Genomic DNA, 24,531 nt, shown 5'->3' on the forward strand with positions numbered 1-24,531 from the left:
GGAGTTAGAGTGTACAATGCTTTTGGGTCAGAAGGCCTCGTATTCATTCATTCATTCATTCATTCATTCATTCATTCATTCTCCCACCCAGCCACCCACCCGTCCACTCATCCGTATATCCATCCACCCATCCATCCACCCCCGCCCCCCTACAGATAGCCATCGAGTGCCCCGGTGTGCAGGCAGTGGTAGGTGCTGGGCTCCAGCTGTGAGCAGGTCTCGAGCTGCTGTAGGAGAGAGGCAGACAGCACACCGAGGCGTGTGCCCAAGGATGGCGGTAAGTGCCGTGAAGAACACGAGTAGGGCAGGAGGCTGGGGTGACAGGGTTGGGGAGTGGCCCATGCGGGGGAGAAGGGCCGTGCCTGGTGAAGAGAGGAAGCTATTGGGAGACCTGAGGTGGGAACTTGGTGTGTTCGACGGATCGTAGGCTCCAAAACACTTGGGTCGCAGCACGTGCGGTGAGGTGGGGACCTCAAGCAAGTGGAGCAGACACGCTGGTGAATGCAGATCTGCCCTCTGACTTGACCCACCCACCTGCACCCACCACCTGCCAGCTGATGGACCCGCACGCATCTCTGACTTCTTGTGTCAAGGTCCTTCGCCATGTGGCTTCTCGTCACCTTCCAGCACCCGGCGCCCCGAGCTGGCCGAGGCCCCTTCCCGGTGCAGCTGGGCGGGCTCTCCTCCCCGAACTGTGAGTGCTGGCCGTGTGTACCGTGAGGGGTGGGTTGCGGCCGGTCGTTTACCTGCCCACTGCACCTGGGCCTGGCCCCCAGCACCCTCTCTGCATGGTCCCTATATTCTGGGACACGTAGGAGACACTGGTCACAAGTCCCCCAAAAGCAATGGGCGTCCTGGGCCCGTCACCAGCCCCTGAAGAGAGTCCGGGGTTTATGGGCAGCTAACACGTCCCGTCATCTGACAAGTCAGGGACAGTAGGTGTAAAACCCCCAGCTCTGCAGGGCATCTTACCCACCTCCCCCCGTGAGCCATGGCTTCCCCAGTGCCATTGCCCGCGGCTCTCCTGGAGCTGAGGTGGCTCCTGTGGGGTCCCTGGAGTTCAGGCCCCCCCCAGATCTGGCTCGGGATCTCTGCCCACTTCCTTGCCTCCAATCTACCCTCCCCGTCCAACCTCCACCCCGCAGCTGGGGGAGCTATAATCATGCCTCAGTGTACCCCTTTCCTCTTAACACTTTCTGGGGGCTTCTCAGAGCCTAAGGAACCAGGTCTAAACTCCTCACGCCCAACCTGGGCCCTGCCTGTCTTCCCAAGCCCATTGCCTTCTGTGTGGCTCCAGCCTCCAGGGCTCCCGCCGCAGGGCCCCCTCTGCCGCAGATGGACTCTGTGCCTGTGCTCATGCTCTTCCCACAGGTCAAGCCTTTCTACCTCTTCGCTGCCCATCAACTTCTGATTCATCGACTTAGATCCGTCTAAAATGCCACCTCCTCTGTGCATCCCACCCTGGTTGGAATCAGTGAGTCCTCTCTCTGCGCCCTCACGTCATGCCATTTTACCCTCGGTAGTTACACGCTAAGTAAGGCAGGTCCCATTCTCCCTGCTCCATGTGCAGGTGAAGCAGAGAGAACGATGGTGACTTTTCAGTCACGCGATTCCTCTGGGCGTCCTGTTTGTCCCACGCTTTTCCTGGGACTCCAGACTCATCTTCCCTGCATTTATTTGCTTACAAGAGCTTTAGATGTTCTAGAAAACGTGGTGTCGGATGGCTGTCCCTTGGTTTGGGATGCTTTTGCCCAGAATGGTCAAATCTTCGCATGATAAAGAAGGAATAGGGAGGCGCCCCTTTCACTCCTGGCTTGCCAAACCTTGGGCCTTCTTCCTAGAACTTTCTAAGAGATTGCTCTTACATGTGGGAATCTCCACAAAGTCAGTGGGCGGAGCAGAGCACCGGCTGCCCTCAGGCCAGCACCCAAGCACTGCCCTTGACCGTCAGGTCTGTTCCCAGCAGATGGCAGTGGGAGCAACCACAGGACCCAAACTCTCTGGACTTAAGAATGGAGCTGTGATGATGGTGAGGACAGTGACCACTGCTCACGGGGCCCCAAGTCCTACGATGGTCCCTGCAGTGAGCTAAGTGCCTTCTGCAGTCTTCTGGCTTCATCCTCCCCAGCTCAGGGGAGGAGCTGGCATGACTTCGTTTGGCACACAGACCTGGACCCGGAGACGAGCGCACTAAGTGCTTGGCCCAGGTCACACAGGGTCACATGCTTGTACCAGGGAATCTGACTCCAAACCTCACGCTGCTTAATGTTTCTGGAGCCAATGTTGAGCTGCTGTGGTCCTTCCCCGAAGCCTGTCTCCACCTGGCTACGATAAGAGGAAAGGGAAGGGAAGCCTTTGCTCCGTGGGCCCATGATGAGACTGACGCCCTCTAGCTCCTGAATGATGTCACTCCCGACTTTCCACTCAGCAAACCTGAAAAATCAACTCTCATCCCTTGATGCCACCTGGGAAAGCACACGCCACAGCCTCTGCCCGCAGCCCACAGCACCTAGGGCAGACACTGCCCGTGGGGCCAGGGGGCCAGTCGTGAAACCACAGCCTTCAGCCGTCTGGTTTCTATCTTCCCAGACCGTTGGACTAACCCTGGACCCCAGGCTGGGACACGGGGACTGGACAAGGTGGCATTCTCACGCCCATCACACTGGGTCACAGGTTTTGAGGGATGTGCCAGACCCGACAACTACAGGGCCCGCTGTGCAGGGAGGTGCTCGGGTCACATGTGCAAGGTCTGCAGGTGCGCGCCGTGCCCTGGTCCTAGCTGTGAACAGGCTGACGGCCCTCAAGGACCCTCTCTCTGAAAGACTTGGAGGAGGAGAGGAGCAGAAGTCCTGAGATGGGGGCATATTTGGGGCACAGGACCCTTATGGCAGCGGCAGCCCAGGGAGATTCTCTGGGTGGCTTCTAGGGCCATCACGCTGGAAATCACCACTGCTGAGGTGAGCATGGCATGATTGCCACTCAGAGAATCGTCACTGAGCACCTACGCTGTATGGCCCAGCATGGGGAATGCAGCTGAAAACCAAAGAGAAGCACCTCCTGTCCTCCCAACAGCCTCTCCCTGCCATAACACCCCTGCGGCCCCCAGCCCCCCGTTTCCTGCCATCCCTTTCCCATGCTCCTGCTGTGACCTGTTCCAGTTGCCCTTTGCCAGACCGCCCCACCCCTCCTCTCTGGCTGCTTGCCTCCCGGAAACATCTATTCTTTTACAAAAATCCGTATCATCATTCCTACCTACCTCTCCACTTCTTCACTGGGATGGGGACTTTGGGTCCCGGGCAGAGTGGCGGAAGAACGGCACCAGGGCTTTACAGACACTGCCACCTGGTGGTCAGGACCAGGGGTGGTCCTCAAATCTACTCTGTGGCAGGATGCGCAGCAGAGCCCATGCAAAAAGGGGAGCAGGGGCGACCTGGGAGTGACAGCTAGGGGACAGGCACACAGAAGACATCAGCTCTTAAACGCCACACCCTCCGTAGCTGGAAGAGTCTTCTGAGAAGTGCCTTAAGGTTCTGTTTTTGATCTAATTCACTACATTGGGTGTCCCCGTACTAGGGGTTCAACAGAGGCCACCACTGTAAAGCAGATCCCCCTTGCCCGCCCAAACATTGAAGAATGGGGCAGATTAGGGCCGAAACCAGAGGAGCTGTGAGATCCCAAAGCAGGCACGGGTGGTCAGGGGGAGGCGGGATTGAGAGAAACTTGAGGGAGAATGAGGGGTCACTTCAGGTGCCCCAGCAGTGACCAGCCCCCTGGATGGGGCCAAAGGCCCTTCTATCTGGTCACCCATACCTACAACTCAACAGCACATCCGGTCAGTGCACCGAGGAGCCTTCCTCTGCGGGAGCCTGTTCATTCAGTGAGCAAGTGCCTTCCACACACTGGAACCTGGTCGGGGTGGGGGGATGCGGGTGCAGCTCTGCAGCCTGGGTCCCTAATATGCCAGAAGAAAACAATCACACAGGACTTGGAAGCTGTTCCTGGTGAAGGCAGCTACCAGAGGAGCTGCCTTAGGTCAGGGAATGGAAGCCCGGCATGCAAGCTGCCAGAGCCCCCAGGGCAGCTGGGAACCCAGTGAGGACCCAGGGAGGGTGGGCAAGTCCCACGGTGAAGCACATGCTGTTCCTGGGCCCCGGGCCCGACTCCTGCCAGGCCCCGCCTTCCAGCAGGTTTCCCAGGACTCCAGAGACGGCTCACTTTCTCCTGCAGCCTGAGGAGTCCAGCTGGAAAGCCAACCCCGCAGCCCGCCTCCCCCCACAGGCTTGTCTGGCTGATTCTCCCTGGGACGAGGCAGGGAGGCCAAGAGTCCCTCTGCCCCCTGGTGTCTCCACAGCTCAGAGGTCAAGTGCAGGATAAATACTTCCACTGGTCTTGGGGCCTGTAGCTCGACCCCAGCCGGCTGGTCTCACTGGTCCTGTTCCGACTCCACCGCTTTTGAGTCCAGGAGCTGACTGGGCTGGCTGGCGGAGACTGCGGGTGACAGCTGAAGTCTGTGTTGGTGCCACATCACACCACTCAGGGTCTCACTGGGGACTGGCGAGGGGGCAACCCCCCAAATGTCTCGTGAGCTTTCGGGCAGAAGCACTGCAGCCCTGACCTTCACGCATCAGCCACTGCCCCTGCAATTGTTGGGCCCCGCAGTCCTGGTATTTGAGGGTCTTGCAACTCCGTGTCAGTGTGGGAGGCCACTGCTGGCGGCTGTCGTGCATCCTTACCCTGTGGACAAGTGCCCTCGATTTGCACAGGTGGTGCCTCGGTGAGCGGCCCGTTCACCTGAACTTACCGCGGACACTATCAACATGGCCCCCACGCAGCCAGCCCAGCCAAGCGCCGTTTTCGTAGCTCACGTTTCTCAGCCCCCTGACCAGAGAGGCTGCTGAGCCACCACGCCCTGGCTGAGGATCCAGCCACAGGACTCCAAAGCCAGTTCATCCAAGCTGCAAGAGGCGAGGGCCGGCCAGGGGCACAGTGGCCGCACAGCAGACGCTCAGTCCTCATGAATCTAGCGCATGTCCACTGCTGCAGGCTCTCCCCTCAGAAAGGGTGTGCAAGGGCCACAGCAGTCCACGCCTGAGAAATGATGACAGCCTGTGCAGCTCTGATCCGAGGGCTTTTCTTCTCTGCAGCATAAATCTATGTATCCATTCACAGACAGTGAAGCCTTATCCTTAAATCTACTTGGAATTTATAGTTCACACATTCATGCCTACCAAACACTATTTTCATAAAGAGCACGGTCTGGGTAAGAAACCAGCAAAGGAGGCACCTGGGTTCCGGCCGCTCACCCTTCCCTCCACACTCCCTGTCACTCCTGTCCTGGCTTCTCATCCAGGACCCAGAATGAGTCATTTGTGCCCCCCATGACTACTCTGGCAGACCCCTCAGCTTCACCTCCCCCCACAACCACCCAAGTCACTGAGCAGGACTCCTGCTGTTGGAGGACACAGCTGCCTCTAGGGCCATCGATGTGTATGCCCCTCGGGATCCTCTGGTTGGCAAAACTTTCTCGTCCTCATTGAGGTAGTGACACAGGCCGTCCCCCAGGCCTTTAACACCACCAGGCAGAGTCAGCCTGGTTTGAGGACAGTTTATCAATAGGGTTGCTCTTGCTCCGTCTCCCAGGGAATCTAGAAATCCATATTCCAAATGGAAGGGCAAGCATATAAACTTCCAGAGATAGTTTTGAAGCTTTATGAAAATGCCCTTGACAGTCTCTGAAAGCTCAGCCTGAATCCATTCTGATAACTGCTGCCCCCTCATGGCCACATCCACACCCTGCAGGCCATCAGTGGCATCGGTCGGCCCTCCGAGCTAGGCGGCATCCCCAACACGGGGGAGGGGGGGCAACTCTGAGGGTGGGCTGGCACACTGGCAGGCCTCAGGGAGAGGCAGAGAGGGGACGGGAGGAGGAAGCCACTGCACTGGTGGGCAGCTCAAGATCTCTGCTCCAAGCAGGGAAGGAGCTACATGCCGATGCACTGTGGACAGTCTCCACAAATTAGAAGTGTGGCTGAGCGGCAGGGGGAGAAAGGAATCTGAGCGAGGAGAGGGTGTCCCCCGGTCCTAGTGTCATCATCCTCCAGGCCCATTCTGCTGCTTGGGTAAGCTCACTGCTGGTCCTGATTATCTCAAGCCAGTAGGTCAGAGCATCCCCCTGACAGCACTCACCAGAGAAACCCTTCCTACCAGACATGGCAGAGAAGAATCTTTCTGGGAAGCCACTTTGGAGGGTAGACAGGCAGGGTGCCAGAAACAGCTGACACCCCAACTCTCCCCTCTGCCCCTTCCCCAGCCTGCGGGACCTGGGTAGGGGCAACTGCCAAGACCCCCACCCACTCCCAGGAATGAGACACAGTCCACTGGTCAACACCCAGCTGCTGCAGTGTAGCTTGGTTTTATTTATGTCCACAAATATTTCAAAAAAATTACAAAATACTCAAATGGAGAGAACACAGAAGTCACGATTTCTGGGTGTCTGTCTACTCTGTTTACACTGTGTTATCTCATGGCAAACTACTCCTATATACACTTAGCTTCAAGATATATATAAACGTAGCAAATCAGAATGTGCACTCTGCTGCCGCAGCGAACATGAAGCCCGACCCCGACAACGCTCGACGAGATACGTACAAAACACGGAAAAGCAAACCCGAACTTCAAACAGAAGGAAGGAGAATCCAAAAGGAAACCAAGGGGTTGGGCTTCAAAGACACCGTGAAGGTCTGGGGCCTCCTCGACAAACCGTAGCTGACCAGGTGAGGGTTTCGGGTCGTAGGTTCTTAGATGGAAGAATCTCAGTGCTTCACCTTGGGATATGGGGGAAAACCAAACCTCACGAGAAAACACCTTCAGACAGTCTTCAAGTACAGACTTCCAAGGACTTCACTCTGTCTCTTCTTTGGAAAAATGGATGACACAGAGAGGCGGTCAAGAAGGTCTAACTGAATGGCAGGCACTGTGTTCCACGGAAAGGAAAACAAAGATACAGAGGAGGGCCAGCCCTGCCCCCAGAGGAAACAGTGCCTCCTGTCCCTGCGGTCCGAGCATGGGGACACAGGGCTCCTTTGAGCTTGCCTCCTTCTAAGGAGCTGAAGTTAAGGCAGAAATGGAACGGGAGAAAATGAGAGAAAAACGACAAACATTTCCAGAACATTCCCAGCAGACAAAACAATCCTGTCTGTCCCAACTGAAACCAAACATAGTTTTAATAGAAACAGGAAATGCCCCAGATGCAGGTTTGAGTCCAGAACCTGAATCTGAGCTAATGCCTGCTGGCTTTGGGGTCAACGCACCAGCCTCGGGCCCTGCCCCAACTGAGCTCCAGTCCTGGCCACAGCCCACACCCACCATTTGGGCTCTCGGTCCTGTCATCTGGCAGCTCTCCGATGGGACTACCAGACACAATGGCAGAAGTGGCCCTCAAGAGTCTGACGGGGGAGGAACGGAAAAGATCAACCCCGACAGAAGGTCAGATCCCCAGGTGCAGACATCCCCAGGTCCCCCGCCCTCCGCCCTGGAGAAAGCTCACCAGGCCCACAACTCAGAAAGGAGAGGTGGGCACTCCGCAGAACAGCCGGAGCTCTCAGACTGGCAGCCCCCAGGTGGAAGGAAGCCTGCCTTCTCCCTCCACGTCGGCGGCTGCGACTCTCGTTCCTACTCCCAGGAGGAACAGTGGAACTCAAATGGTGTCCCCATCCGACATGAGTCACCATGCACAGACCTGCTCCTGGGGGAGATGCACAGGCCGCTACCCACAACCATGCCAACTCCAGGGCCTCCCTCACTCAAAAGCAGCCTCCAGCTGTGTGGCCAGGAGGACCTGGTCTCCCCACAGGAAGACCCTAATGATGACACACACAAAAGGGCAGGTTTTTTTAAAAACAGATTCCTTTGGCAAGTGTATATGCTCAGTTCTTTGTAGGGAATCATGTTTTCTTGAATCTTCTAGAATGTTTATGAATTTGTCAGATATTTAAAAAGGGAGTTCATCCAGAACAACCAAATGTGTGTGCATAGAAATCTATACGGAAATCTACAATCAGACACATAGAAACATGTGCTTTCTATCCTGCAGAGACAGAACAAGGTGGACATTTAACTCCTGCACTCCTGGTACAAAATAAAAACGGTTTCATCTAACAGATATCTGTACCTCTGGCAAAGCACAAGCTGGGCAGACAAGAAGTGAAAATCAAGGCAGCAAAACAAAGAAACGGTCTGTAACATCATCCCTGCAGACCCCTGGATGCTCACTGCTGCGACCACACCGTGTCCCAAGCCTCTGCCCGTTTGCAATTAGTAACGCCCATCTGTTCCCTTTAATTAAAGGGATAATTATATATAATTTTTTATTAAAAAATCAACTCTGTATTCTGTCAATAGCTGGTAGGAATTCACAATCAGTGACATGGCTGGAAAAAATAGATCAGAATAGTTTGTGGAAGAAAAAAAATGCCATTCTAAAATCATTTATTTACAGACGTAAAAAGCCATGCTGCAGAACTTTCTCAAATTATGAAGATCTCCTACAATGTATTAAAATAAAAGTTTTTTTTTTTTTTAAAAATTATAGCTCTTGGATTCCAAACTCATATGCCACCTATCTGCAAACCTCGTGGGTTCTGGAACACACGTAACTGAGTGTGTCTGCACGCACAGTGAAGGGTGTGAACTGGATTCTAGCACCTACCAAGAAATCAAGGAAGGAAAAGAAAACTAAAGCCAAACCCCAAGATTGCAGGGAAAGTTTTCTGAATGTTCAGTCCAGTCCAGGACTCACTAAGTTTCTGGGGGACTGTCATGCAGGGAGACCCAAACTAGTCTCAAGGAATCCTCTCTACAAACAAACACTATTATGCTGATAACATTTTTAGTTGTGGGGTTTTTAAATATATAAAGAAATCTTTAGAAGATATTCTTTTTGCTTTTGTAGCTCATATTGTATGTAAAAAGTCCTGTTTCTCCCCCCAAGAATTGGGGTTTCCACAGCCAGCACTAACAAATAAATAACTTATAACTGCTTGTCACCTTCTTTCTTCAGTCGACTAGAAAGAAAACACAGGGAGACAGTATTCAGCACCAGGCCTGGGCAGGTGGGACCAGGCATGCAGCTCGAGGGTGCAGATGACCCAGTGGCCTCCCATGCAGGTGACCGTCCCCCCCTCACCTCCCTCCCATCAAGATGGCCTAGTGGGAGTCCCCTCCAGGGCCAAGAGGCCAGGGCCCACACAGCCATGGGGAGGAGTCTGGCACTTGCTGATATGGGAGGAGCACCGTGGGCACAGCCAGGAGGGGCAACCATTACGCTGGGTCAGTGGCCACAGGTGGGGTATGTGGGAGCCTGGGTTCAGAGAGTGAGCCCCTACCCCCTTCTGGCCCCTCCCCACCTCACCTGTAATAATCTTCCTGACTTGGTAGGTGGCCACCATGCATGTGGGGGTGTCCATGCAGCCACTGCTGCTCCATGGCCAGTCTCTGCAGCTCTGCTGACTGGGCATGCATGGCCTGCAGCTGGTGGGCTGCAGACATGGGGGGTGGGATGGCCCCAGGCAGGTCTCGGGGGTAGGGGGTACCTGCCAAACACAAAACAGCTTTCAGTACAGAAAGGCCAGAGGAGTGGCCAGGATGAGGCCAGCAAGGAGGTCAGGTCAGGAGATAGCCTCCTGAGGGGAGGAGCAAGAGCCTACTTCCTCTGCAGGGACCCGTGGAGCAGAGCCCCCCGGCCGGAGAGAGAGAAGGCTCAAAGTACTGCGTCTTGGATCCCGACCCTGGAGGCAGAGGTCAGGGGAAGATGGAATATATACTCCCTCGTCCTCAAGGTTTTAGGACTCAGGCTCTTACTTCTTCACAGAGGCCCACCCTGAACCCTGAGTTTAGATTCAGTGCCTCTGTCACTCCTTCACATTGCACTGTCCTTGTCCTGGCTCTGGTTACGAATTTATACTCATCCACCCCCAGCACTCTGAGGGCAGGGGTTTGCCTTCCTGGTTCCCAAGTGGATTCCTGGCACATAGGAGGTATTTGTTGAATATGTGGGTGGGTGGATGGATGGATGGATGGATGGATGGATGGATGGATGGATGGATGGACGGACGGACGGACGGACGGACAGATGAATGAATGAATGGGTGAATGAATGGACGGGACATCAGATACCAGCCCAACTCTCACACTGGCCCCTCCTCCCCCCCGGCGCATTCTTACCAAAAACTGGATGACGAAGCATCTCGTGCTCATGGGGGGGCTGTCCAAGCAGAGGGTTGGGGAGGGTGCCAGGGGGGTAGGGAAAGCGAGCCAGGTGAGGGCCAGCGGTCAGGGGGTCAACCAGCGGGTGCACTGGGCCTGCTGAACCTAAAAAAGGGGCAGAAGTCCAGATGCAGGTGGCACAGGGCTCTGGGGCTCTCTCCACGTCTGCCCTCCTTGCCGTAATCACCAGTGACTTCCCCTCACCACAGCCGGCTCCTGCCCACCAAGGCCACCAAAAATCCTGACCCAAAGTGCCTGCCCCCACCCTAACCTGCAGTGAAGTTCCAGAAAGTAACACAGAGGTAAATTTTCACACGATTTCCTCCTCTCATTCCTGAGCACCCCTACAGGCAGAGTCTCCCCCATGCTGTTTTGTTGAGGACCCTCAAGCATCAGAGCCCACCTGGCCGAAACCCTAGGCCCACCCTGCACCTGTTAGGTCCACAGGGACCCCAGGGCCGCTCTAGTTCTGCCACAGCCAGGGTGTCTCACCCCAGCTGCTGGCTGGATTGGCAACATTCCCCAGCACTGCCTCCCTGACCCTTCACCCACAGGGGGTCGGCAGAGCGGGTGCTGCCAAATGCCGCATGCCGTTGGCAGGGAGGAGGCTCACCAAGCCCCGTTCTCTCCTCTCAGGCCCTGTGCTCCCACTCCCTCTCTCCCTGCCGATGTCCCTTCCCACCTTCAAGCCCGCTCCAAAGTTACCTTCTCGACAAGGCTTTCTCATGGCTTCTAACCGCAACCTTGCTCCCAGCTCCCGTTCCCTCTCCCTGGTTAGCTGTCCTCCAGAACCCTGACTGCTTTACACACCATAGAATACGCTCACTGACTGCCTCCGGACTGGGACAGTAAAATGGACAGGGTTGTTGTCAGCACCTACATCTGTGCCTGACACAGCACAGGTGCTCCGTAACTATTCGTCAGATGGATGAATGTTGTACGGACAAATGACTGCCTGTCCTCAAACAGCACTAAGATATATCCATCCACTGGTTACACCGGGGCTTAGACAGCCCATGCCGATTGGCATCAAAGTTCCAGGTATCAGGACCATGGGGTGAAAGTGACAGCTCCCTTGCTTCCCCAGAACCCTCTGCCCAAACAGAGTCTGGGCTCCCCACATCAGGGCTAGGTGCACAGGCAGAAAGCAAGGTGCCACCCTCCCCACCTCTGGGCCCTGCTCTACCAATCACCCTCCTCCCCAGCATGGAGGTAGGTCTGCCCACTCGGAAGTCCTGCATGTAGGCTGTGCCCTGGGATTCCATGGCAGGCCTTGGTCCCAGGGTGCAGGCCCAGCTCCTCTACCCTATCTAGCCAGTCTGCAGAGCTAGAGATGGAGCAGGGGCTCCAGCTGGGCCTGTCTCTGCCTTCAGGCTAGCTGGCCTGTCGGCAGACCTTAAAAACTCTCATTCCCAGCTCAGATAGGACTGAGTGGCCCTGACCAGATGAGCCAGGAGAAGCCCAGGCCCTGTACCCCAAGAGGGAACAGGAGGACTGTTCAAGTTTTCACTGAAAGATACCCTAAAGCCTCCCTAGGTGTCCCAGTTGCCTCCACCTGGGCTTCCAAGACCCTGCCTTGCTCCTTAGGCCCCACCTCCTGCCTTTATCCTGACTCAGTGAGCACAGGCTGCTTCCTACTATCCCCGGCACCAGAGGCACAGGGCCCCAGGGTGACTCAGCACTCTGGGGACTTGCAGCTCTGGAGAACTGAGGAGCTGGGCAGAGACAAAGGCTGCGGGTGAGGGAAGCAACGAGAGGATTCCCAGACAGATGCAGACTGTTCTCAGTTCTGTTCGGAATGAGGGATTCCTTTAGGAAAGAACTGCCTCTGCTTTTGGACAGTGGCTCTGTCTTTGGCCTGTACCTTGTCACATCAGAACTCAGCCCACAGCGCCCTCTCCCAGTCTGGCCCGGAGGGCACCCACCTTGGTGGAGGGGGTCCTGCTGGTGGAGGTGGAGGTGCGAGTGGATGTGTGAGTGCTGGTGGTGGTGCGGGGTCACATTGAACATCTGCAGGCGGGCCAGAGGGTCGCTGGTCAGTGATGCCATGCGCTCAGCGTGGATCCGCTCGGCCGCCAGTCTATCAGGGTAGCTCATCTCAGGCCGCAGCTGGGGGCCCGCCAGGGCCAGTCTCTCCCTCTCCAGGGGGTTCAGGCCCGGGTGGAAAGAAGCAAAAGGGTGGGGGCCCGCAGTGGGGGGGATGGTGAGGGCGCTGTGCCGGGCGAAGTGCTCCATGGGGTTGGTGGCTGGGTGCAGGGGGTCCAGCTCCGGGGGCTTCACCTCGAAGCCTGGCTTCATCCTCTCCCGTAGCTCCCGCTCCCGGATCTCCCGCTCCCGGATCTCCCGCTCCCGGAGCTCCCGCTCCCGGATGGTGGGGTCCACGTTGTAGAGGCCAGGCATGTGGTAGGCCAGCAGGGGGTCAGTGGGGTTGAGAGGCATGTAGAAGGGGTGGTTGCGGTTGGTGGGTGACATGACGTGGGGCCGAGCGTACTCGCTCAGAGTCCGAAGGGCAGGTGTGTCGGGCCCGATGTATGGCGGCACCGCAGCAATGGTGGTTGGTGGCGGCTCAAAGGACGGCCGCATGTGGCCGGGACCACTGAGCTGGGGGTCGCTGAGGCGGCCCTCGTGGGCCGAGCTGGACGCCTTCTGCTGAAGAAAGGGAAGGTGTGAGGGGCAGGTGCCCAGCTGCCCAGGGGTCTGAGCCTGGCACTCACTCAGCAGAGTCAAGCCTGGCCCTACTGCCATCCCACACTGGCCAGCCAACTTGGTCTGTCTACCCCGACACCAAGAGCAGGCCCCAGCCATGGCTGGGGACAGGCTTGGGCCACATGGATATGGTCCAGCCGCCCCTGCTGGGACAGTCTGCTTTGTACCTAAAGCTTCCCTCGCGCCCTGGATGGGGCTATTATGCATCTGAGAGAGTAAACCGTGGAGGAGAGCTGGGGAGGGACCCCCCGCGGCCTGGGTGACCCCCAACTCACGGCTGCTCTCTCTGCCTCCCGCTCCCGCTCTCGTTCCCGCTCGCGCTCTTTCTCCTTCTCCTTCTCGCGCTCCCGCTCCTCTCGTGCTTTCTGCTCAGCCTCCCGTTTGGCCTTTTCGATGGCCTCCTCCCTCTTCTTGGCCAGTTTGGATCCCGCCAGAGGCATGAAATACAGGTCTGTCCGCGCACACGAGTTGTAACCACGATCCAGATGTTTGTAGAACCTAAAGAAGGCCACATCTCTCGCTGGAGCCCTGCCGAGGCCTCGGCCTGCCCCAGCTGCCCAGCCTGTCCCTGCCCTGGCTGTGCCCGCATTCCTGGGAAGCCAGTACCTGGCCGACTGGCTGGCATGGCTGGGCGTGTCCACCACAGTGGGCTCGGGGGATGGACTCCTAGGTGGGGGCGGTGGGCTCTCGGGCTCCTCAGCATCATCCAAAGCCTCTTCCTTGATCTGGACAGTGGGGAGCGGGCAGGCTGTCCCCCCTGGTACGCTGCCTCCCGAAGAAACAGCAGCAGAGCAGGGTGGCTGGGCCGAGGGGCCGGGTCCCGCAGGTGGGGTGGAGGTGGAAGAACAGGTCGGAGGGGTGATGGGAGGAGGTCCCCCAGGGACAAAGGGATGCTGAGCAAATGGGGGCTGGGGGGGCACCTGGTGGAGGCCTGTTGGGGGGTGAGCGGCAGCAGCAGGAGGCAGGCTCTGGCTCTGGGTCAGCACTGGGGGCTGTGCAGGGGAGGAGGGCAGGGGCTGGCTCTGAGGCATGAGCTGCAGGGGAGGGGGATGGGCTGAGGGGGGATGGTGTGTGGACAGGGAGCTCAGGGGCTTTAGTGCTGGAGGGGGTGGGAGGTTGGCATTCATGGAGAAGGGCGAGGGCCCCGAGAGGTGAGGCGGGTGCTTGTGGGCTTGGGGGGCTGGCAGCTGGGGGATGGGTGTGGTGGGTGGGGGCTTGATATGGGGCATGGCCAAGGGGGCCGGTGGCAGGGGCTGCTCCCGTGGGGGCTGCTGGGGCTGCAGTGCTGACTGCGACGCCGTGGCCTGCAGAGAGGCATGAGGGAGAGCTGATGCCTGAGAGGCCTGGGGAGGAAGGCCAAAGGACTGAGGGGGGCCTGGGTGCTGCAGCAGGGGCCCGGGCTGGAGGCTGTGAGGGCCACCTGGGCCCTGACTATGCAGTGGGGGCTGGCTGTGAGGTGGGGCAGAGGTCTGGCCAGCTGGCACGGTCAGAGGCTGGAGTGGGGGATGCGGTGAGGGAAGCCGCTGTGGGTGCAGGGCAGGTGCCTGCTGGATATGAGCATGGGGAGCAGGGGCTGCCGGAGCCTGTGGCTGGCTGGGGGGCTGGGAGGCCGAGGGGGAGCCCTGGGGAGGGCCTGCAGTGGCAGAGGGCGTGGGCCCTGATGTGGGGAGCTGGGAGGTTCCCGGTGGGGCAGTGGAGGGAGCCGGAGGGGCCGCACTGGGGGTCCCCTGCAAGGCTGGGGGCTGGGCCTGCAGCATCTGCTGCTGGGCCGAAGAGTCCGAGTCGCTCTCGTTGTCCTGGGGGCTGGGGATGCTGGGGGACGTGCTGCGATTGTCCTGGTCGATGTCTTTGGGGTCACTGCTGCCCTCATCGTTGACACTGCGGCTGTCCGAACTCTCTCCCTCGCCTTCCGATGGCGAGTTGGGCCGGCTGATTTCCTAGGGCAGAGATGGGAGGATGAAGCTCTAGGAGAGCGGAGGCCCTCACTGCCCTGCACTGCTACAAAGGTCTGTGCAGACAAGGCAGCAAGCCTGGCCCCAGGGACCACAGGTCCTCCTTCGACCCGACCAGTCTCGGGAACCACTCTAGGTTCCTCCCTAGAAGATGCAGCACCGTTAGGCCCCAGGGAGATCTGGGCTCAAGGCCTCTCAAGGGGTGTCAGCTGCTAGCTACAGCCACAGTGGCTCAGCTGTGCATCTCACCTGGGTTTTCGTCTTCTTGGAGCTGGTCCTGTCGGCCTCCTCTGTATCAGAGGCCACCTTCTCCCGCTGGCGCTTGGTGCTCTTAAGGGGGGATGAGGCTTCCTCCTTCACCTTCTGCAATGGGAAAGCCCAAGAGGGGCATCAGGCCAAGGGAGGATGTCCCATCAGCCTCAGGGGTTAAATGAAGATGGTTTGCTGACACCTTGCTCCCAAATTTGGAGCTCTGTTTCCAGAAGCAAGAAAGCTCTGGAAGGGACTAGCTGAGGCCAGGAAAAAACAAGTATCCTGGGGTAGAAATAACCTGGCTTTGGCAGGGAAGGAGCCTTTGGAATCACACCCTACCCTCTGCCCCTGAGGCCTTGGGAAATTCAAGGTAGAGATGGCCCCCAAAGGTCAGTGCTGGGAGCTACACTGGACCCCCTTTCTCTAGATCCTAGACCCCAGGCCACAGTCTACAGCCCTAGTCTAGGGCAATGCTGATGGTCCAGGGAGGCTCCAGGAACAGCCTGCAGCCCCATATCTGAGGGAGCTGAACATCAACTCCAACAACCTGGGGTTTTAATGAGAGGGCAGGGCCCAGCAGGCCCCACTACCCTGGGGGATGGGCATCTCACCTTGGCTGACTTCTTCACTGTCTCTGCTTTACTGTCATTGCTGGAGGTGCTGGCAGCGCTGGGCGAGTTCCGGCCACTGGAGCGGATGTCTTCATTGATGGGCGAGGCACGACCATCAGGGCTGGCTGGCTGCTTCTTTCGACCACTGCGCAGTGTAGACATCTGCCCACCCAAACCGGAGGCTGGTGAGACTCGACCCCAGCACATACGCAGGAACCTCAGGAGCAGACCCCACCACCAGCATTATGGCAAATACCAGGCCCTGGCAGGCAACAGGCACCTCTGGCTGTCCCTCACTGTGTGGGGGTCAATATGGAACTAAAGGAGGAGGGGGTGAATGGGTGGGTTCACATGGAAAAGACAGCAATTCTTAAACCCAAAGCGCTCCTCTCTAGGGATGGTCCTGGATGTTACGCGGTAGAAACGAGCAAGGAGTCAGTGAGGGCTGTCTACTCTGCCAAGTTCTCCAGAATGACGATCATACACTCCGCTTCAAATCACCTCACTCTTTGTTTATTCCATAGAACTGCCTGCTTCCTCACCCAAACCAAACACCTGCTGATTTCATCTGATAGCATGAGAAGTCACTCAAAGGGAGAAGCTGTCAAATAATGTAGCTCATCTCCTAAAACCACCAAGCACTTGAGTATGTTTCTGCAAAGCCATGGGGCTCAGAAGAGATGGGGGAACGATGATTCACATCAGTCCATCTGCTGGGCGGCCTGGGCACCAGCAGCCTTGACAAGATGCCAGGGTCAGAGGAAGGTGGACAGTGCCATCTACATGCCTAAAAGGGCCACTGGGGAGGCCAGCTATAGGGAAGGACCCTGGTGGCATCCCCAGCTCCCAACCTGGGAAAACCTTTGCTCCTAAAGGTCCCTGCTGCCACATTTCCAACCTGGAAAACAAACCTCTTTATGAAAAGGGCTAAACAGTGAGGAGAAAAATGTACCAAAAGATTCTAAAACTGAATCAAATTAGAGAAAGAAAGAAAGAAAGAAAGAAAGAAAGAAAGAAAGAAAGAAAGAAAGAAAGAAAAGAAAGAAAAAAAGAAAGAAAGAATAAAAGAGAAAGAAAAAAAGAAAGAAAGAATAAAAGAAAAAGAAAGAAAGAGAGAAGCACCTGCAAGTTTTAAATAGCAGAGAAATGCCACACTACAGGTGATGGGCCCAGGGGCCAGAGGGAAGTCGGGGGACTTGGAGAGCCTGCACTGAACCAGACCTTGATACTGAAGAGTTCTCTGTAACAGTAAGCTCAGGATATGCACCCCATTGACGATGTGAGGGAGGGAGAGAGCAGAGGCTCTTTCCAGACCCACGGACAAACTAAAACCTTTGAGCCAATCACTCCTTTAAGGGGGCTGGTTCTCCACCTCAAATGAATCGCTTCCCAGGCTCCTGGAAGGCATAAGCCCCAGCATCCTAGTAACCTGCAGTGGCCTGGATCGCCTGCCCTGAGGACTCACCGAGCCACGACTGCGCCGAGTCCTCATGCTATGCTTCCCACTGAGCCCATCATCTTCCTCTTTGACAGGTTTGAACATGAATGGGGGAGGGTCCACGGGCTTCTCAATGGGGGGGAGCTCGCCGTACTTCTTGAAGTGGATGCGGCAGTCTGTGCAGAGCAGGATGTTCTCCCGGCCCCCGTGATGCCAGTCTTTGGAGGCTGCGTGAGGGAAGAGGAGTGCGGGTGGGGGGCCCTTCCGTGGGCTCAGACAGACGCCCATCACTCACTCTGCTGCTGCCTGCTCTCTCCCAGGGTAGGGTGGGAGAGGATTTCAGGAACACCCACCCCCTCCCCAGTCTCATGGTGCCCAGGAGGAGCTGGCAACAGGCTTCCCAGAAACACAGGTACCCCCACCCTGACCACACTGATTGTACACAGGGGATGACCAAATACACAGATTTCTGCTTTCTCAAGTAACCCTGAAGCACAATGCAAACGTCAAGCCAATGGCACTCTGGCAGGTCTTTACCTGGATTCATAAAATGTTCAGAACCTGAAAGTGCCTGAGCCTGGCCTGTCTCAGTGAATGCTCCCCCTGCTCCCCCTTCCCTCCGATCCCCACTTACTGGTGGTAAAGCAGTGGCGGCAGGCGTACCCCTTCAATTCCTGCTCGCTGTCCTCACTGTCAAAGTCATCCTCGCTGGCTGAACTCAGGTCCACTGGGCATGGCAGGAACACAACAGGGGTGGGGGAGACACCATCATGCTTGGCCAAGACAGGGACCTCCTGTGACCTGTGGCCTGCCCCAGACTCTGAACCACCAGTCAGAGTGGCCTGGAAGGCTGAGGTGGGGCAGCGTTCACGAAGGACCACTCTGAATTCCTCAGGGCCAGTGATCAGAACGAAGAACTCACGTGAGGGGCAGTACCCAAGGGTCTGCCCTACCCTATTTCTGGAGACTCATGTCACACCTGAATCCTGGTGTGGCAAGCACTGATGTCCACAGCTGAGAACGTGAACAGGCTAAGTACATCCACATGAATTCCCTGACAAATCCAGGCATCCTGAGGAGCTCCCTCTCCATTGAGTCGCCCAGCCCCACCCAGCACTAATGGATTATTTTTTGTTTGCATGTGCAACATAGCAACCCTCAGGCTGAGTGCCCTGGGCCAGGACAGAACCACAAGGCCCACTGCTGTTTGCTAGCTTTTCAGGGTTAGGAAGGTATCCTATCAGACTGCACATCACACTGGGACCAAGAGGAGGATCTTGGTAAAGCAGGAGGAAAAAGAAGAAAATGTTAATCTGATCTTATTGCTAACACAATACCAATGTGACGAGAACTCAAACAGTACATCATCCCCTAAGTGGACAACCTCCTCTGAAGTCACTGGAAACATCCCGAGATAGGGTCAAGACTTACATTTTCATAAAAAATTAAAATGATGTTGAGTTTATTTTAAAAATTTAAATGCATGAATAATTTGTAAAACACTCCTACCAAATCCCCCAATCCCTACATCCGGGTGCAGGTTCCGCGCACACGCATAACACACACTACGTCCCCAACCTGTACTGTGACAAGGATGCCCGTGAGGGCGGGCCCAGAGCTGGGACAATGCACGTGTGGCTGCGTGGGAGAAGTCCCTCACTTACAGAATTCGCTGGAAGGGGGTCTGGAGGGCGTGCTGACAGGCGTGGATGCGGTGCGGGTCTTGATCCTCCTGAACACGGCCTGCCTGCGGTGCCTACGATGGGCCCGGGAGCTGGCTGCTTCGGGGGTTTTCTTCCAGTAGTAATAGAAGGTGATCAGCTCTCCCTGCAGGAGAGAAGGCTGGCTGTGATGGAAGGGTTCAGAGGGGCTCTGCTTTTCCTGTTCCCCCGGGATGCGATCCCTCTTCTGCCAGGAGCAGGAGCTGGTTCCTAACAGGTGTGCTGGAGATGAGCACCAAGGACAGTTGTGAGAGGAACAGGGTTTGCTCGAGACATGGCTGTGAGCTGCCCACTAACTGGGTGAATGGGCTTGTCCCCTCAGCCCAGCAGAAAGGAATTTCTAGATCTCAAGAACATTCGTTCATTCAACAAGTATTTGCTGAGTGCCTACCAAGTGCCAGATGCCACCATGGCGGCACACCAATCAGCAATCAAAAAGAAGGAACATCCTTGCCCTCCAACTGTGTGTGTGCACAGACATTTTCTTCACAGCACTCCACTGAAATCATACAGGTATGGCAAGGAAATGCCTGAACAGTTAGATTATTCCAGAAACAAGCAAAGGAAACAACTGAGATGGTAGGGAACTGGGGTCAGGAAAAACAGAGACCCCAATTCCAGGAAAACTGCTCCACACCTCTAACCCAATCTGAGCGCCCACATCAGGACAAGCTAGTACAGCATCCTGAAGGTGAAGACTGGGGCTTGACAAGGGAAGACGCTGAGGGACGACACAGTGGTGCTGACTCAGAGAGGAGGTGACACCCGTCACAAGGCCAGCCTTTATGGCAGAAGGAGCTATTCTTTCCATGGCCCGGCAGAAAGGAAGGCACGAAATCCTTTAGGAAAAAAAATACAGCAAGGGGGTATGAGGCCAAATGCAACTTTTAGAAAGGGGCAGTTTTGGGACAACTGGGTGGCTCAGTCGGTTAAGCATCTGCCTTCGGCTCAGGTGATGATTATAGGGTCCTGGGATCGAGTGCTGCACCTGCCTCCCTGCTCAGCCCAGAGCCTGCTTCTCCCTCTCCCTGCCGCTCCCTCTGCTTGTGCATGCTGTCAAATAAATGAATATCTTTAAAAGGGGGGGCAATTTTGGGGTGCCTGGGTGGCTCAGTCGAGCATCCAACTCTTGATTTTGGCTTAGGTCATGATTTCAGGGTTGTGAGATCCAGCCCCTTGTCGAGCTCTGCGCTCAGCACCGAGTCTGCTTGAGATTCTCTCCTTCTGCCACCCTCTATGAGAGCGTGCGTGTTCACTCTCTCTCTCGAACAAATAAACCTTTAAAAATAATAAAGGGGTACTTTTGCTATCCCCACCCCCACCCCCAGGAGCTCAGCAGGCACACCACACACACCAACAGGTGAATGGCATGTTTGGCTAACCCTGGTTGACACAAGACCAATTTCTTAAAACAAACATCCCAAGATAAAGTATCTTTACCTGGAATTAAAAAGCCAACAAACAAACGCTGAAAGCAGCGAAAGTGTCTAGTTCACATTGATTTTCTCTAACTGAATCAATCTTGTGGACAATCAATTAGCGTGGCTGATTACTGTATCCTGGGAAGCCACCCTGTGGGCAACTTGTACCCCAAGGTGGGGAGCCACTTGACCAGAGCACCACACTGCCTCAACGGGAGGCTCAATGCCCTGTGAATGGAGGAGCCGAGAGAGAGAAACAAAGATTTTATTCTCCAATGACCTGAGATCTAGCTGGAAAGACCAGTGCTGGGGAGACTAAAGTGGACAGACAAGCACAGATACCACATGACCAACTCTTGTGATGGCTAGAGCATCGGGTCAGATGAGGTTTCCCTAAAACATTCCCCAGAAAGCAATGGCCTTACAACGATGAGAAGTGAGTTTGTAGAGAAGTGAATGGATTTTAAGTGGGGAAATGGCTTCTGCAAAGCAGGCAGTACTGTGTGTTGGGTGCTCACTGCTCAAGCTGGATTCTATGCCTGTGCATTTTCTAAGAAGTGGGACCACAGCTGTCGTCGGATCCTTAAAGGAACCTGTGATTCAAGAGGAACTTCTTTTTTTTTTTTAAAGATTTTATTTATTTATTTGACAGAGATAGAGACAGCCAGCGAGAGAGGGAACACAAGCAGGGGGAGTGGGAGAGGAAGAAGCAGGCCCACAGCAGAGGAGCCTGATGTGGGGCTCGATCCCATAACGCCGGGATCACGCCCTGAGCCGAAGGCAGACGCTCAACCGCTGTGCCACCCAGGCGCCCCTCAAGAGGAACTTCTGACTGGCTTCCATAAGCCTATAGCATGTATCTCTTGGAGTGTGGATATGTTTCAGTCTTTCCAAGTGCCACTTAACAAAATGCCAATATTTAACAGATGAAGCATGACCCCAGGCCAAGGAGGCCAGGAGCCAGCCACCAAGGACAAGCACATGCAAGTCCACAAGCTCACCCCACCCTTCTCAGTTCCATGAGACAGTAACTGTGCGATAAGGGAAAATGCAAGAATGCCCTTGGACTTCTGAGCTGTTTGTCTATCACGTGGTATCTACAAATGTAGGCTACAAGCATCCTGTGGTGACTGCAGCATCCTGAGCCCCTAGGTCATGATCCGAGCACCTCCTGGCTCCTGCCTCTTTACTTCCTATTTTCCTGACTTGGAAAGTCACTTATCTGTACTGATCTTTTGGTGTTGGCTGGCCAGAGGGAACAAATTCATAAATCCACTAGGAGATTAAGAGACCTGTGCTGATACAAAACTGATCTGACTCTGGTTTTCCTATGAGAAAATACAGAACAGAAGCCAAGGCAAATCACTGTCACCCTTCAACACTTTGTCAGGGTGACATGCTCTATGGGTTCAAAAGGACAACCAGTGCAGTAAACCATGGCCCGATCCCAAAGCTAGAAGAAGAATGTGAAACCCCAAAGCAGTACCCTCCCACCGCCTCCTCTAGCTGAAGTCTTTTAAGGGCCAGTAGATGGGAGACCTGGGATGTAAGAGGAAATGTGAAGTTACAGGAGACAGAAGGAATCAAAAAATGGGAGAGAAAGTGACGTGGAAGATGCTACCACGGTCTCTGCCAAATCTCAGCTAGAGTGGACAGCTGTTAGAAAGCAGCTGCCTTGAGGCAGCTTTGGTCTGTCACACAGTATTGCCTCACGCAGTTACAAGGGACTGGGGGTGAGGGGCGCCGACACCCCCCCCAACCCACAGCCAAAAATCCAGGTACAACTTCTGACTCCTAAAAGTCTACTGTTGACCAGAAACTTTACAATGGTATAAATGGTCAGTTAACACATATTGTGTATGTTATATGTATTATTTACAGTATTCTTACAATATGGTAAACTAAAGAAAATAAAATCATAAAGAGGAAAATACATATATAGTACTGGACCATATCGAAAAAAAAATCTACTTGTAAGTGAACCTGAGCCGTTTTAACCTGTGTTGTTTAAAGTCAAATGTATTTCTATTTCTCAAATATGAATGTTTGAAAGAGTTTCAAATGGTTTTATTTATTTATTTATTTATTTGACAGAGATAGAGACAGTGAGAGAGGGAACACAATCAGGGGGAGTGGGAGAGGAAGAAGCAGGTTCATAGCGGAGGAGCCTGATGTGGGGCTCGATCCCGTAATGCCGGGATCACGCCCTGAGCCGTAGGCAGACGCTTAACAATGCTGCCACCCAGGCGCCCCTCAAATGGTTTTAAAAGATGGTCAAATGGTTTTAAAAGATGGTATAACTCGCAGATTAAAACAGGGGAAGCCAGAGTTCAGTGAGGCCCAATGCCAGACACCAGACAGAAAAAGGCTCAGGAAAAAGCACAAGGTTCCCAACCTTAACTTCCACTCCTGCACTGTGTACGTCTAGAGTATGGGGGAAAATTAGGACATGACAAAGAAACCTGATACTGAAATTAACATCAACTTTTTGAAAACACTTAAGAAATAAGAGCTTTTAGGGGATGCCTGGGTGGCTCAGTTGGTTGAGCATCTGCCTTCAGCTCAGGTCATGATCTCGGAGCTGATCTCGGAGTCCCGGGACTGAGACCCAAGTTGGGCTCCCTGCTCAGTGGGGAGCCTGCTTCTCCCTCTCCCTCTGCTCTTCCCCCTGAAATCACGAACTCTTGCACAAGCTCTCTCTAATAAATAAATAAAATCTTAAAAAAAAAAAAAAAAGAAATAATAGCTTTTAAAGAAGGAAAAGGAGGAACACCTGGACGGCTCAGTCAGTTAAGCGTCTGCCTCCAACTCAGGTCATGATCTCAGGGTCCTGGGACTGCATCCTGCATTGGGCTCCCTGCTCAGCGGGGAGCCTGCCTCTCCCTCTGCTTGTGCACACACACTCTCTCTTTCTGACAAATAAATAAAATCTTAAAAAACAAAACAAGGAAAAGGAGTCCAGAACAGATTCTATTATCTGAGTACCAAGGATCAAACAATCAAGCCGGGAATCTTCACTATTGGTCTATAAATTAGTCTGGAAAATGAAAATATAAATTTCAAACTTCAGGAAGATGGGGTAGTGACTAGAACTCCCATACATTGCTGGTGGGAATATAAAATGGTTCAACCATTTTGTAAAACTCTGGCAGTTCTTACAAAGCTAAACAAACATTTACCGTATGACCGAGCAATTGATCCCACCCCGAGGTGTTTACCCAAAAGAAATAAAAACATATGCTCACGCAAAGACTTTTATACAGGTGCTTCATAGAAACTTTACTCTCTGTAGCCAAAAGCCGGAAACAATCCAAACACCCCTCAAAAGGAGAACGGGTAAATGCACTCCCGTGTGCCCATTTACTGCCCATTTACTAGCTACTACTTGGCAGTAGAAAGGCACAAACTACCGATCAACCTGACAATATTAATGAATCTCAAAACATCCTATAGAATATAAGTAGCCAGATACAAAAGGGTACAGACTGTACGAGTCCATTCTAGAAAAGGCGAATCTACAACCACAAAAGGTGAACGAGCGGTTGCCTAGTCTGGAGGACAAGGAAGTAGAAAACTACCTATAAAAGAACATGAGGAAACCTTTTGGGGTGAAGGGAATATCGTATGAAGCGACTGGTGTTATTTGCATGGAGGTACAGTTATCAAACCCATTGAACTGTGCCCTCACTGCACTTAAAGTGGATGTGTTTTCATGGTATTAAATGGTATGCATACCAATCACACATCAATGAAGTTGACTTAAAAAAAATTCCAGGCCAGGTTTTATTAGCTGCCTCTCAACAACTGTAATGTCTACGAAGGGATTAAACACTGGGATGGAGCGAATCTAGGAGGATTAGAAACAGCACACTGCTGACTGCATGGGTGGCTAGGTCTTGAGCACAAACAAAAGAACATGTCGGGAAAAGCTTTGGTTCTACAAATAGGGAACGAGGCAGCCAGAGGCCTCACCAGGAACGAAGTCAATTGAACTTTAATCAAACATGCATAGTGTGTGCTGCAGAGGCCCGCTGCACATAAATTCAGCGAACAAAAGCTGCTGCAGAAATCAATAGCTTGCTGAAACATTAACACAGGCAATCATTGATCAAAAGGCAGCTCCACAAAGGCAGCCTTGCAAATTAGCTCCCGCCTTTGCTTGCAAGC

General features: G+C 54.4%; 1 protein-coding gene across 5 annotated transcripts in view; it reads right to left on the reverse strand.

Moving 5' to 3' along the window:
* Nucleotides 1–6,393: 6,393 nt before the first annotated feature.
* The window catches only part of RERE (arginine-glutamic acid dipeptide repeats), a 421,678-nt gene continuing 403,540 nt past the window's right edge, over nucleotides 6,394–24,531 (reverse strand). For 4 of the 5 annotated variants that reach the window (XM_034671164.1, XM_034671162.1, XM_034671166.1 and 1 more), the window contains 11 exons: nucleotides 18,887–19,049; nucleotides 17,857–17,949; nucleotides 17,250–17,449; nucleotides 15,785–15,946; nucleotides 15,171–15,284; nucleotides 13,576–14,906; nucleotides 13,245–13,467; nucleotides 12,189–12,912; nucleotides 10,222–10,368; nucleotides 9,410–9,590; nucleotides 6,394–9,062 (listed from right to left, as the gene is read on the reverse strand). In XM_034671164.1, the coding sequence (XP_034527055.1) occupies nucleotides 9,029–9,062; nucleotides 9,410–9,590; nucleotides 10,222–10,368; nucleotides 12,189–12,912; nucleotides 13,245–13,467; nucleotides 13,576–14,906; nucleotides 15,171–15,284; nucleotides 15,785–15,946; nucleotides 17,250–17,449; nucleotides 17,857–17,949; nucleotides 18,887–19,049 (3,372 nt within the window). In that variant the 3' untranslated portion in view covers nucleotides 6,394–9,028. The remainder of the gene's footprint in view (nucleotides 9,063–9,409; nucleotides 9,591–10,221; nucleotides 10,369–12,188; nucleotides 12,913–13,244; nucleotides 13,468–13,575; nucleotides 14,907–15,170; nucleotides 15,285–15,784; nucleotides 15,947–17,249; nucleotides 17,450–17,856; nucleotides 17,950–18,886; nucleotides 19,050–24,531) is intronic. The other variant, XM_034671165.1, reaches the window with a different exon arrangement.

Source organism: Ailuropoda melanoleuca, chromosome 11 (genome assembly GCF_002007445.2).
Source record: "Ailuropoda melanoleuca isolate Jingjing chromosome 11, ASM200744v2, whole genome shotgun sequence".
Lineage (NCBI taxonomy): Eukaryota > Metazoa > Chordata > Mammalia > Carnivora > Ursidae > Ailuropoda > Ailuropoda melanoleuca.